The sequence below is a fragment of the Artemia sp. Qi Xiang Cuo genome, chromosome 2 (genome assembly GCF_049724085.1).
Source record: "Artemia sp. Qi Xiang Cuo chromosome 2, ASM4972408v1, whole genome shotgun sequence".
NCBI lineage: Eukaryota > Metazoa > Arthropoda > Branchiopoda > Anostraca > Artemiidae > Artemia > Artemia sp. Qi Xiang Cuo.
This window is the reverse complement of record NC_142795.1, coordinates 22,163,575-22,178,124: the sequence shown is the minus strand read 5'-3', so window position 1 is coordinate 22,178,124 and position 14,550 is coordinate 22,163,575. Positions and strand designations below refer to the sequence as shown.

General features: G+C 34.5%; 1 protein-coding gene across 1 annotated transcript in view; it reads left to right on the top strand.

Annotated features, from left to right (window-relative positions):
* The first annotated feature begins 1,630 nt into the window (after nucleotides 1-1,630).
* The window catches only part of LOC148955003 (uncharacterized), a 77,530-nt gene continuing 64,610 nt past the window's right edge, over nucleotides 1,631-14,550 (top strand). Inside the window, exon 1 of the mRNA XM_089099634.1 lies at nucleotides 1,631-1,799. Coding sequence (XP_088955760.1) covers nucleotides 1,649-1,799 — 151 coding nt within the window. The 5' untranslated portion in view covers nucleotides 1,631-1,648. The remainder of the gene's footprint in view (nucleotides 1,800-14,550) is intronic.

Below are 14,550 nucleotides of genomic sequence, written 5' to 3'. Positions count from 1 at the left end.
TTTGCCTTCCTGGTGTATATTTTGAAGCATATCGAAGACCTAAACAAGCAATTTCATAAAGAAGACACCCATATTCATCTTGTCTATAATCCTTTTGCTGAAGCGTACAAGAAAATAGCATCCCACTTTTTGTTGTCTAGTTATACCGAAGAAAATAAATTCCGCCTCTTAAGCCCACATGACACCTGCTACTACGTTGATGTCAAGGACGTGGAATGTGGGGGCCGAATGGAAGTGTTTTTGCCAAAGAAAAGGTATCTCTATCTGGTGCAGTTGAGTTTATAAAAGAGTGCAGGAAATTTTTGATCGTGCTCTGTGATGAGATGAGAAAGCATTTATTCAACTCCAGGTGTTCATCGGTAAGAAAATTTAATAGGCTTCATCAACGCTATGCTATGGGATTACAGTAAAATCTGCCAAACCTGGCACCACATGTGGCTCAGTTTCTGAATTTACTTAGTTACAATGACCTGGAAGATATCGTCCAAGAGTGGAAGAGATCACTCTTTTGCTCTGAGCTTGGTTCTTCGATTTACTCAGATCCAGCCATGTTTTGGACTCGGGTTTACAGGCAAAAGATGTTAATGGGTCAAAGCGTTTTCTTCTGCTTGGGCGTTTCACTTTAAGCCTACTTATTCTCCTACAGACTTCTAACTGCTGCTGAGCAAACTTTCTCAGCTGTCAATCTGAACAAAACCAGCATTAAAAATTATTTCGGTTTCACTGCCTTGAACGGGCTTCTCAGTGCAAAGCGGATCGTCTCAGAGAACTGGAAACTATCCTTGAAAATGGTTCTGCATCCAATGTGGAAGAACTGTGGAAGGGGTTATGAAACAGTTGGGCTACAAGAAGAAACAGCACAAAAAATAATCAACTAGCATAAATGTTACTTTTTTTAATGTTACAATTTTGTTACCTTTTTACGATTTAACCTGATTTTTTCTGCAATATAGTCGAAATACCTCTGTTAAATTAACTTAGTTCTGATTAGCAGAATCGACCAAGAACTTATGTAGAATGACTAGTAAATTATGTGGCCAACCCGTAACTGGCCGGTGGATAGCCTAGTCCGTGGACCTATGGGAATCTGTGGTGATAGCCACTTTCATGGCGTGATAGCTGATATGTTTTTTCTTGTAGCTTCTGCCGCTCGTTACTCATCCTATAGGGGGATTATAAGCTGTTGACACTACGTTATTGGCTTTCTTACTTTATCCATTATTCGCCTTAATGCTCAAAATTTCGACAGAAAGGATTAATCCCAACAATCAGCTTCGAGAATGCTTTCAGAAATTTTAATGAAACCTTCTTCTAAAATGCTGTTAGCGGTTTGGTACTGCTATATTGTTAAGCTGAGAATGTCTATATAATCATTCTTCATATTTCAGGCTATGACGTTGCTACTGCCTTGGGTTTGTTTTTCCTGCTCTTGCCCTAAAACTTTTTCTCAGTTTTCAGCAAAATCAATTAAACATAACCACCTGCTGGCGTCGCAAAGCGACGCGAGCGGCGAATTTTTAACCTACTTTCAGATAGTAAAAATTAATCTCTTGTGTTACAGCTTTGGTCGGAAAACTTGTACAATTTATCTCAAAGCGTGAGCAACGCTGCTTAGGGGTCTTATGCGTATAGATAATATTTAATAAATATGAACTCTGTTGGTTTCTCAAATGACAAGCAAACAGGTAAAATAGCAGTTTGCTCTGCAATATTTGCTGGATTTGCATATGTTGGTTACTCTGTTGCTCGAAATGCGTTGATAGGAGCACGATCCTTAAGAAGACTACCTACTATAGGAGGTAAGTTTAGCCTATATGTTGGTGAATAATTGTTTTTGGGAAGTGACCTGCTCTCTTTTATAGGATAGATATGCTAATACTTGAAACTAAAGGATCATTGGCAAAATGCTGCATTAGGGCCCTCTATCTGCCTTGGAAAGTTGACTTAGGGCCTAGGTGACTGAAACTTCCAGGAGTAGGCTAGCCTAAATCCAGGGTCAAAAATATCCTAGGCCTAGCCTATGCTAGGGAGGTGTTACCAAGCTACTACTCTTTCTTTAATTACAAGACTTAGAAGACTACATAGCTTGTACTAATTGACAGGCTGGTAAATTCACAGGTAGGCCTAGCACAATAATTTAGCTAGGATGAAAGTGAAAACATCATTTTATGTCTTTTATTATGCTCTTTCATAATTCAATAATTGCTGGTAAAGTTCTACCAAATCATAATATTGAGTTAGGAATATAGCGAATGCACCCTTTGATGCCTTTTTTATGCTGATTATGAATATAATAATCATTTCTATCAGAAATGAATTTCAAGCCCTACTCCCTCTATAATTACCAGACTCAGGATTACATTGGTTAGGTTGTAGAAATATATATCCTGAATTGGCATATATAGGGGGGGGCTGAAATTCATTTCTGATAGAAATGATTACTATATTTGTAATCAGCATAAAAAAAACATTGAGTGGTATATTCACTTTATGCATAAGTCAATAATATGATTTGGTAGAACTTTACCTAATTGCTTCTGTTGCAAATTGGGTAAAACTTTACAATTGTGGCCTATGATAAAGAGACATGTTAAGAAAACAATTCTTACTTTAAAATATGTATGATGATCCTAGTTAACATAGCCTATTATCCAATGGGAGAACCTTTATCCTCAAATATTTCCTCTTTTTCTCTTCTTTTTCCAACTTAATTGAAAGGAATTTTTATTTTTTCCATGCTTTCAACATAATGTGTAAATCTTTTCAAATTGTTACCATAAATTGCTTTTTATAGATGGCATTTATTCTGGTTGTTGTTAGTTAATGTAATGTCCAAAGTATAATCACCTATGGAACAAGTACTGACAAAACTCTCCAAAAGTGACCCTGCATACCTCAGTGCCTCTAGATGCAAAATGTTGTACTACTTACTTGCTCCAAGCCAAAGTACTTTGCTCCAGCCAATAATTATTCTAGAGTGTGATTCAGGTGACAAGTGATGTACTTGTTCCATAGGTGATTATACTTTGGTTGCCAGGTTTGCATAGGTATACAAAGGGTCACTTTTTTGTGTGGAGAGGAGAGGTTTTGTCAGTACTTGTTCTGTAGGTGATTACACTTTGGTTAATGCCATAGCATGTGTTTAAAGAAAAAGCAGTGACATATTGAAATTATATAAATTGTGTTTGAAAAATTTTGAATTGTGTGGTAAACAAAAAATTTCTGTGTCTTTTGTGATAATAAAAATATGTTATAGACTATCCCATCAAACTGAAGGTGATGTATAGCAATTTTTGATAAATCATAACATTTTGCCAACTGCAATGCTTTGCCCTTACTGTCAAATTGAATCCCACTTTGGTGAAACAAGACATGCATTCCACTGTCAATAAATAAGAACAGAGCAACATGGACATAAGCTTCTTAAGAAACAGTGCAAATTTAGTCAAAGTCTTAATTCAGGGACTTAGTGCAAAAATGCAAACTTATCTTATCATCAAATAACCAAGATTATGCTGATTTTTGCAATTTGAATAGAGGATTTCATATTCAGCAATTCATGATAAATGAAATTGGCATTTCATCAAAAACTGCCATTGATTGGCAAAGTTTTTGTTGTGAAATATGCATTGATTTCATTGAAAAACATAGTGGTAAATTGGGTGGTCCTGGAAAAATAGTTGAAATTGACAAAGCAAAGGTAGGGAAAAGAAAATATAATACAGGACATTACATTGAAGGACAGTGGGTGTTTGGAGGAATTGAGAGGGATGCTGCAATTGTTTTTATTGTTCCTGTTCCCAACCAAACAGCAGACAGACTAATTGAAATGATAAAAAGGTGGATTCATCCAGGAACCACTATAATATCTGGTTGTTGAGCTCTTACAATAGATTAGGTAGGCTACACAAGGTTTTCAGCACCTAATTGTGAATCATTCTTTAAATTTTGTGGACCCTGTGACTAGGGCCCACCCACAAAATATTGAACATCTATGGTGTTCAATGCATGAAGCAATCCCCAAGCACAGGAGATCAGGCAACCACATGGCTAGATATCTTGCCAACTTTCATTGGAAAACTTTTTCTCAATAAAGGGGCCAGACTTCATCATTTATTGCTACAGGCTGCTGAGTTATATAAGCCTGATATTCATCAGCCAGATCAAAGTTTACCTGGCACCAGCCAATAACTAAATTAAATCAAATTTATCACTACAAGTGGTCTGATTTATGACGTTGTAATTTAATCATCTAAATCATCTGATCATTAAAAATTAATCACCCGTATAATTCCCTCTGATTGTGAAACTGCTAGATCATCCTAGAATCAAAAAAGGTAATTTTTGCATCCATTTCATTTCATCTCAATTCTGTTTTTATCAAACATGTAAATGGTGGTTTATTTTGTAGTTTTGCCACACCATTTTTTATCATAAAAAAATTATTATACCCCCCTCCCCTAATATGCAAATATATAGCCAAAATTGCATTCTGATTCTAAATATAACCTTCATTTACATCACAAATGAATTTAGTCCCCACCCCCTGATGTGCAAATATATACCCTGATTGGGATATATTTAGGGGTTGGGGTACAGTTTATTTGGTTATATTTAGGTTCAGAATGTAATTTTGGTTATATATTTGCACATTAGGGGGATGGGGGTATATACTCTTTTATATATAGGTTTTAAGAAATTCATAAATTTCTTAAAAAACTGTATGTATATGTATATTTATGGCAATATTTTGTATTCTTGCCACTGCTTTATCTATCATTTTAAAAAAAAACAGAATTAACAATGATTAGGATCAACACCATCTATAAAAAACAATTTATAGCAATGATTTAAATATTTACACATTATGTCAAAAGCATGTAAACAAATTTAATTTTTTTCTTTTAAGTTGGAAAAAGAAGGAAAAAAGAGGAAAGATTTGAGGGTAAAGGTTCTCCCCTTGGATAATATGATAACTAGGATCATTATACAGATTTAAAAGTAAGAATTGTTTTCTTAGCATGTCTCTTTATCATAGGGCACAATTGTAAATTTTTGCAGCAAATTGCATCTTGAACCCTAAAAGAGGTCCCAAAGGTATTTCATTTTTGTAACCACACAAAGAAGTTATCAACATTAGTATGTAATTGAAAAGTTGTTAAAAAAATATCACTAGTTTATAAATAAGTTGCTTTAGAATAACATATTCCAAAAATAATTCTCTACACCAGTTCAAACCTCATTTATTAAACAACACAAATATAAACCATTTTCCTAACATTTCAAGTTTTTCAAATGCCGTCAACAAAATAGTGCTGAATTTTGCAATTTGAAACTTTGCTGTCAACATTTTAGGGTATATTCCAATTCAGGGTATATATTTGCACATTAAGGGGGTGGGAGTGGGTAAATTTAATGGTAACTGTACAGTGGACCATGTAATTTAGCTCGGATGAAAGTGAAAACATCAGTTGATGCTTTTTTTATGCTCTTTCATAATTCATATAAATTACCTTTGGGGCCCCTTTAAGGGCTCAAGATGCAATTTGCAACAGACACAATTATTGAATTATGAAAGACCATAAAAAAAGGCATTAAATGATGTATTCACTTTCATCCAAGCTAAATTATTGTGCCACATGGGAATTTACCAACAGGTAGGCTATGCCTAGGCTATATTGATTTTTATAAAAGATGTTTTACCTTGCTTTTGGGTTTTCAGTCTCTTATTCATAGTATTTCTGCAGGATTTTAAGCTTCTTTTGTAAATTTTTGGCAGTTCATTTTATTGACTTACAAATAAAGTAAACATTCTACTCAATCCCTTTTTTATGCTCCTTACAAATATAATAATCATTTTTGTTGGAACTGAATTTTACCCCCACCGCTCTATATACCAATTTAGGGTATATATTTGCGCATTAGGGGGCGGATGGAGTTAAAGTTTAAACTTACCTCTCATTTGTATCAGAAATAAACTTTACCCCCACCCCCCTAATTTGCAAATATATACCCTGAATTGGTATATATAGGGGTGGTGTAAAATTAATTTCTGACAAAAATGATTGTTATATTTAGAAAGAGCATTAAAAAGGCATCATTTAGTATGTTTACTTTATTCTTAAGTCAATAATATGAACTCCTGAAAGTTTACCACTTTTTCTTGTATTTAATAAGTCAATTGTCAAGTCTTTAAACTTCACTAGAAAATTTGTTTTTATTAGAAGATTTTAATGCTCTGGTTGATAGAAATAAGGATAGATTGTATCCTAGCCTAGGTAAATTTGGTATAGGAATAAGAAACAACAATAGTTACTGACTGCTGTAATTTTGTAGGTATAGCAATCTAGTATGGCCAATCAGTTAGCATGATACTTACATGATGGTAAGACAGCTACCCTTATTGATAATTTTTTTTTAAAAACAAAGACTGGTAGGATCAAGGGTGCTGGCAGAAAATTTTCCAGGGGGGGGGGGTAAATGCCAAAATATCAGTAGTAGTTTGGTGACAGGGAATATATTTCAGGAATTTTTTTGGCGGAATAAGTTTATTTTTAAATACTTTTAGGAAAAAAACTGTCAAATAAAAAGAGGGATTAAATTGTATGCAAAATGAAACAAAATACAGTGAATTTCAAACAATAAGGATTCCTGTCAAAGGGATCAATTTATTTAATTTTTTAATATTTTTTATAATTATGCATTTAATTTTAAAACAAACTCAGACTAAAATTACAGAAAGATTGATACTTATCAGTTATATAATAAACACTCAAGAATTTTGATCACAAATGATGCAAACATGACACCTGAAACTGGTCAAGCAACTTCTTTATACCAGAGAATTAGCTTTAGCTGGGTTGGAAAATAAATTATAGCTATATTTAATCTAAGTATTTAGTTGGTATTTTGGTTAGGTTGCATATTTAATGTATGCTATGTTTTACCCCCCCCCCCCCCCTAATTTGCAAATATATAGCCCAAATTTGTTTATTAACTATTATATTTTCATCATATTGTGTTTGATTTCATTAGCATTAACCAGACTTCAATTCTCAAGTGTTTATTATATAACAAATGAATACTGAAAGATTTATTGCTTCCATAGAGTATAACAGATGTAGACTTGGGTTTATGCAATTTTCTACACCTTAAAATAGTTTACAGAAGGAGAAGAGATGCTCAAAAATCATCCAGCCTGCATAGATACCATGTTTTGATTCTATAACAGCTATTTAAAATGTACCTCTTTCATAACAGGACAATTCTCCCCCTCAAACTTAAATCCCTTATATATTCAGACATTAAAAAAGAATAGCAAAAGAAAAACAAAATTTTAACTTACTATCCAGCTGTCAAATTATCCCTCTTTCTTTTTATTGTCCTATTCAACTAAATAAAATGAACAGTTTAAAAAAAAGATTGTCTAAGAAAATCTTATCAAATAGTTTGTGATTAAAAAACTGGAAGTAAAAAGTGACTTGGACCAATATTCAACCAAAACTAAAAATGGAATTTGCATAGCAATTGTTATGCTGGTAATATTGGCTTCTAATGCTGATTCTAAATACATAACATTCTTAAGTTCATTGTTACCCACCCAAAACCAGAAATCTGAGAAAATTTGCCTAATTTTAAAAAAAGGGAGAAACACCCCCAAAAATTCAAGCGATCTTATTGAAAATCTCCTAATTAGATACATCATATCAGAGAACCCTACCGTAGAGGTTTCAAGCTCCAATCTTCAAAATGTGGAATTTTGCATTCTTTTTTCAGAAGAAACATTGTTGATGCATGTTTATTTGTTTTGTTTTTTCCCAGGGGTGATGTTATCAAACAAAAGATCCAAGATAATTGGGAGGGAGCTCATTCAAATGTAAATTTAAAGCTCTTTTTTAAGTGACCATACAGATTGCACCAGCAAAAAGTCTTGTTTTCTTGTTATTTAAGGGCACCAAACTACAACTTTACCCCAAAGAGGACAAATTTGCAATCAATTTAAAATTCTGAGAAGCTAATTGATTTAATAGTGTTAATAACTATAATTTATGCTTCCAAGTTGCAAAAGAAGTAATGCCACACAGTGGCAGTACTGCACTCAACCAAGTTGATTTGCTTTATTTGTAATGAAATTAGGCTACATTTGGTGATCTGTAATTGCATATCAGCTATAATGAGGGGGGGGGGGGGGTGAGTCATTGTTCAGATGGTGGTAGGGTGGATCCTAAAACAGCACATTTTAACGGACAAACTGCTTACCCTTCATGACGCTTCAGATGAATGTTGAAAGAGGTAGGGGGGAGTAGGAATTAATTAAAATGTTTCGGTATACAGCTAAAATGTTACATTTCCATATCTACCAGCACAGAGGTGGAAAAGGCGAGGCAGGTCATCATCAGCCCTTCCAGAAAACTTCTTAGGGGGAAATACTGCTAGGAACTTATTTTTCAGCAATTTTAAATGTTGTTATTTTCTATTTATATGAAGTATTTTAATGTATTTAAACAAATGTATGTAATGTATTTATTGATAAGTTTTCTATTTCTTTAATTACATTTCATGAAACTGTAAAGTTCTATGAATACAATACTTTTGGTAATGCAGAAAAACAATCAATATTTCAATGATCTCTGTTTGGATTTTGATGAGTAATTAAACAGTTTGTGGCAACAAACTATAAGGAGCAACCTGGCTCAATAGTAATCAAAACTTAAAAAAAACAGAATTTTGATGCCAATAGATATATGAAAAGAATTGGCTTATAATGCTGATTCCAAATATATAAGTTTCATTAAGTTTAGTGTTACCCATCAAAAACTATGAGCCTAAGAATATGTGTCTGATTTTTGAAAACAGGGGAAATAGCCCCTCCAAGTCATGAAATTTTAATGAAAATCACACCATTGGATTCAGCGTATCAAAGAACCCTACTTTAGAGGTTTCAAGCTGCACATCTGCAAAAATGTTGAATATTGTAATTTTTGCCAGAAGATCACAGATAGGTGTTTAGTTGGTTTTTTTTTTCTTCCAGTGTTGATGGTATCAACCCTAGTGGACCGAACACGTCGAGAGAGGGCTCATTCTAACTGAAATGAAAAGTACTAGTTCCCTTTTAAGTGACCAAAAAACTGGAGGGCCACTAGGTCCCCTCCCATGCCACTTTTTCCCCAAAATTATCTGATCAAAATTTTGAGATAGTTATTTTTTCAGCCTAGTTGAAAGGCCAAATAACTATCTCTTTAGAGATAAAATTACCCCCCACAGCCCCAGGGGAAAGGTTTTTAGTCATAAAATTTACCCATTGTTTTATATGCTATTGGGAAGTATGCATATACATTTTTTCCATTGTTTTATTATTTTCACCCATTTGTTTTATTTGCTATTGGGAAGTATGCATACGTTTTTTGGGTGGAAAGGGGAGGACAAATTTTCTGCTGGGAGGAGTTTGCATGGGGTTAATTTTTCATGGAGAGGGAAGTTTCCAGGGGGTGAACTTTTCAGGGAAAGTTTTATACTGAGTGAAAATGCCAGAATTCCTATGCAAAATTTCTTCATATGTCATGTTTTCTCTTTACCAATTCAATTTTAGGCGTGGAGGGGTTAAGGCTAATTGTCTGGGGTAAATATTCGCCAAGGTTGAATTGCCCAGAGGATATTTCTGTGGGGAGGGGATTTTTTCATGGAGGTGGAGGCAGGTATCCTGGCATTATTTAAAAAACGACCGGAAAATTAAATTAAAAAATCAGGTTTTTTCAACTGAAAGTAAGGAGCAACATTAAAACTTAAAATGAACAAAAATTATTACATATACGAGGAGGGTTGCCCCCTCCTTAACACCTCGCTCTTTATGCTAAAGTTTAAATTTTGTCGCAATTCTTTGAAAACAACTCCTGAAACACAAGGGTCATTTAATTAGAACAATAAGTAACTTTTTTTTATAAACTGCTGACAAACCGTAGCAAGAAGAGCAAGGTGTTGAGAGGGGGCAGTCCCCCTCATATACGTAATAATTTCTGTTTGTTTTAAGTTTAACTTTCGCTCCTTACTTTCATTTGAAAAAACTTGTTTGTTTTTTATTTAATGAAGCTTAAATACACACATGTCTCTAAAGACAATAGAAAAAATATATCAATTAAAGTAAAAATATATAAAAATGAAAAAAAGTAAGTAATTACAAAAAATACACAAAACAATAGCCTACTTACAAAAATTAAGATATAAACTCCCAGCATTCAGCTTTGTTGAGCAATACCAAAACATTGGACAGATTTTTTTTTTTTTTTTTGCAATATTGACAGTTTTGAACTTGGCTATCAAACACTAAAATATTTAATGCCTTTAGACTCAATTGTTTATAAAAAGAAATGTATTATCAAAGTAGTTTGTTCAAAGTAAAACATTAAAACTAAAATTAAGAAAATGAAATAAAAATTTTTAATTCAATATTTTTAATCTAATTTTGAATACCAAAAACCAATATATTCTACAATTTCATACTTCATAACTGTAAAAAATTGAACCTTTTTCGAAGTGATATCTAGATAAATACAAACACTCCTGGAAAAAAAGATAATAAAAAACAACAAAACGTATCCATTCAGGGGAAAAATTCCCAGCATTCCGTTCAGGGAAAATATTTCTGATTATAGTGGCTTCATATATCAGCGCATGAGTACTCTTGCAATGCAAGCAAAAGTTGATGGCATATTTTTACCGAAACTGTCCCTTATTAAGTCAATTTCATTGTGTTTTCTATAATTATACTAACTGTCTTGTGTACTAATAACTGCACTAATTATTAATAAACAAAAACATATTTAGGATCACCATAAAAAGCTGATTCTTTGATTGAATGTTCTCAATAGTTAGGCTCTTACACGTTTTTTTTATTGACAAGGATTGTTATTTACTTACCATTCATTACTATGAAGAATTTGATTTTTTTTTTTTTGTGTGTGTGTAATCCAACGAAATTATATAAAAATAATCTTCGTCGAAAACTCGGAATGAGTTATTCAGTCCCAAATTAGAACGGATAAATTTCTTATCAAGGGTTAAAATTTAATGGCAGGGTGCCAGCAATGGGGCAACACATTTTTTTTCCATGGTTTTCCCCTATTCCACTCTTTTTCCTTTAGTTTCCTTATAATTACTTTATAGTCCCAAATTTCCAGGGGGGACCGTCCCCCTCCCTGTCAGCGCCCGTGGGCAGGATTAATACAAGATACTAGGGTATATAGGAGTGCTGTTGTATATATGCTGGTAGACCACAGGATGATAATCTGAAAGAAACTTTCCAGGAACTGTTGAATAATAAACCAGAGAGTTTAAACTTTGAACAATCTAGAAGATGGATAGAATGATTTTAAGAAAATAGTTTATGAAGCTGCTGATTAAGTGGATGAGGGGCTTGTACAAGAATTATTTGAGTGATAGATCATATGAAAATAAGAGGAATGTAAAGGAAGTAGGAAAAGCATTAAAATATGAATTAAGGACATTTGAAGCAGAGGCCATGGATAAAATTGTTAAAGATCTAGAAGTGGCAAGAAGATGGCATAAAAGTAAAAAATATTTACTAACATGTTAATGAACTGAGAGGGAATAGTCAATCTAGACCTGTCCCAATTAAAGATAGGATAGGACTACAATTAGTGATAAGGAAAGGGTTAAAGAGAGATGGGCAAAAAATTTCAAGAATGTGCTAAACGCTGATAGAGTTACAGGAAAAGATATAGAAACGAATGAAAAAGTTTGCAATGCTTTGAATGTGCATGAGCATTTATTTTGTGAGGAAAAATTAGTGACTAGTACTAAAAGGATTAAAAAATAATAAGGCCCATGCTGATGGTGTGGTTAATGTGTTTTTTTAAAGCAGAAGAACCTAGTGATGTTAAAAAACCATATGGCAATTATACAGGCATTAGTTTGGTTTCTGTAAGATCAAATTACTTAATATGATGATAATTTTTAAACTTAGAGATGCCATATATAAAGTTTTAAGAGATGAACAATGTGGTTTTAGGAAGAGGATAGGATGCTTTGACCAGATTTTCACTCTCAGATTAATAATTGAGAAGTTCCTGAGTCATCAAACCCCTTTAGCCTTTAGTTTTACAGATTATGAGGAAGCTTTTGACTCAGCCAATAGAAGAGCTTTAGTGAAGGTTCTATCCTTCTTTTGTGCACAAGATAAATACATTAAAGTGACTAGTGCTATGTACAAGAATAACATTGTTGTGGTTAGGGTTGGAAATGAGGATAGTAGCTGGTTCTGTAATAAATCACAAGTTAAGCAGGATTGCATCCTATCTCCAATTTTACTGATCATTTTGATGGACTGTGTCCTAAGGAACACAGCAAAGGCAATGAGAGAACACAGAATAAATTAGGGAAGTAAAACTTCTATACTTATATGATGCTGGTGATTTGAGAATCTCATATGAAAGGGCACTGGCGGATCCAGCTCCCCCCCCCCCCAAGGTTTTTTCTGGCATCCTCTTTCCCTGTTTTTTTTTTCTTTTTATCACCCTTTTTTTAGAATAAATTTTTCAATTTGGTCAAATATTGGCACCTTTTTCACATTGCCCCCCCCCCAAAAAAGTTACTCATTGACGCCCTTGTCACATTGCCCCCCCCTCCCAAGATTTTGCTCTAGATCCGCTCCTGTGAAAGGGTTGGCAAAATGAATGCATTTTTAGAGGTTTTGCAAGTTTAGGGTGCAAGAATAGGTTTGAAATTATTAATAAGAAGACAAAGACAAAATTGATTATGGACTCATTGTTTATGGTGCTTGTGCAAAGACTCAGTTGTAAAAATTGAAACAACACAAATTGATACCATCTGCCTCATATTTGGTCTTAGGAAACCAACAATTACTAAGTTTCTGATTACTGAGATGGCTTATCAACAATGAATAAAAACAAAGATTTCTTCTAATGAATTATTTGTCAAAAATCACAGCCAATAGCTCACATACCCTGCATAATTGGTTAAGAAATCCAGGCATGTACAGAGGTATTGCAAACGAGTTTGCCAGCACCCAAAAGAAATTTCCAGTTCCAGCAAGGTCTATTGCATCCACTCTCCCCCAAACCCCTCGATGGAGTTACTTGATCCCCATAATAAACTAATTTCTCAAAGTGGACTAAAGAACTTACTTCCATTGTTTTCACCCAGAAAATATGTGCTGAATTGAATACAATTACATGTAAAGACCACTTCCCAATTTTTGGTGATGGGTCCAAAATGAATGAGAAGGTGAACTGTGGAGCTTTTTCTCCCATCTCTCAATATTGGAATGGCCAAGAGACTGTTTGATAATGTGTCTGTAATGTCTGCAGAGTTAAATGCTATAATCATGCCATTGGATCATCTTATGAATAATCAACCTTTGATTCCTAATTTGCAAAATATCTTAGTATATTCTGACTCTTTGTCAAGCCTAGAGCTGCTTTACTCAGCTTCTTAATATAAGATGGATATAGAAACACTGTATTGTCTTAGTATTATTGATACTCTTGTTTAAAGAGGCATTACCCCCGAGATACGCAAGGAAAGAAACAGGAGGGGACGGTACTGGAGAAAGTACAATAAAGGAGGGAAGGAAGAACACTACCAAAAGTTTGCGAAAGCTCGAAACAAACTAAGAAGCCTAACTAAACAACTTTACGCACGGTACGAGTCCAAGCTAGCTGATGATAGTACAAATAACCCGAAGAAGTTCTGGAAGTATGTATCAAGTAAGGACCATAGCAGACGGTCAGTAAAAGCACTCAGTACAGATGATAGCAAGGAAGTGACCAACTTGAAGGACATCACAGAACTCCTCAACAGGCAGTTTGCGTCGATTTTCACCAATGAACCAGATGGTCCTCTTCCTCATAGCCCATCATACGACATCCCTAACCCGATGCCACTTATTCTACTCCCCCCCCCCCTGTCGTCCAAAAGCGACTTGAAGCGCTAGATATCAATAAGTCTGCCGGTCCTGATAACTTGCACCCAAGACTATTGAAGGAGCTTGCGAAAGAAATTGAACAACCACTATGCAGTATATTCCAACTGTAGCTTGACTCAAAAAAGGTACCCAAAGACTGGAAGCTGACCCATGTCACCCCAATATTCAAGAAAGGTGACCGCACCAAAGCCAAAAACTACAGACCCATCAGTCTGACCTCAGCGGTGGCAAAAACCCTTGAGCGGATTGTGAATGCTGATATTTTGACACATCTCTGTAATAATAATATACTTTCCCCTGACCAACCCAGATTTCTGCCAGGAAAATCGGTTGAGACCAATCTCCTTGAGATATACAGCGCCATAACAGATTACCTGGAGAAAGGAACCCCTGTGGACCTGATTTTACTGGACCTAGCCAAGGCTTTTGACAAGGTACCACACAACCGTCTCAGATTGAAACTTTCAGCAGCAGGTACCCACTCGGACGTGGTCGATTGGGTCATGGACTTTCTGACTGGTCAGAGTCAGCAGGTTTGACTTTTCACAAATAATGGCGATAAGGTCTTCTCCGAACCATGTAATGTTGTA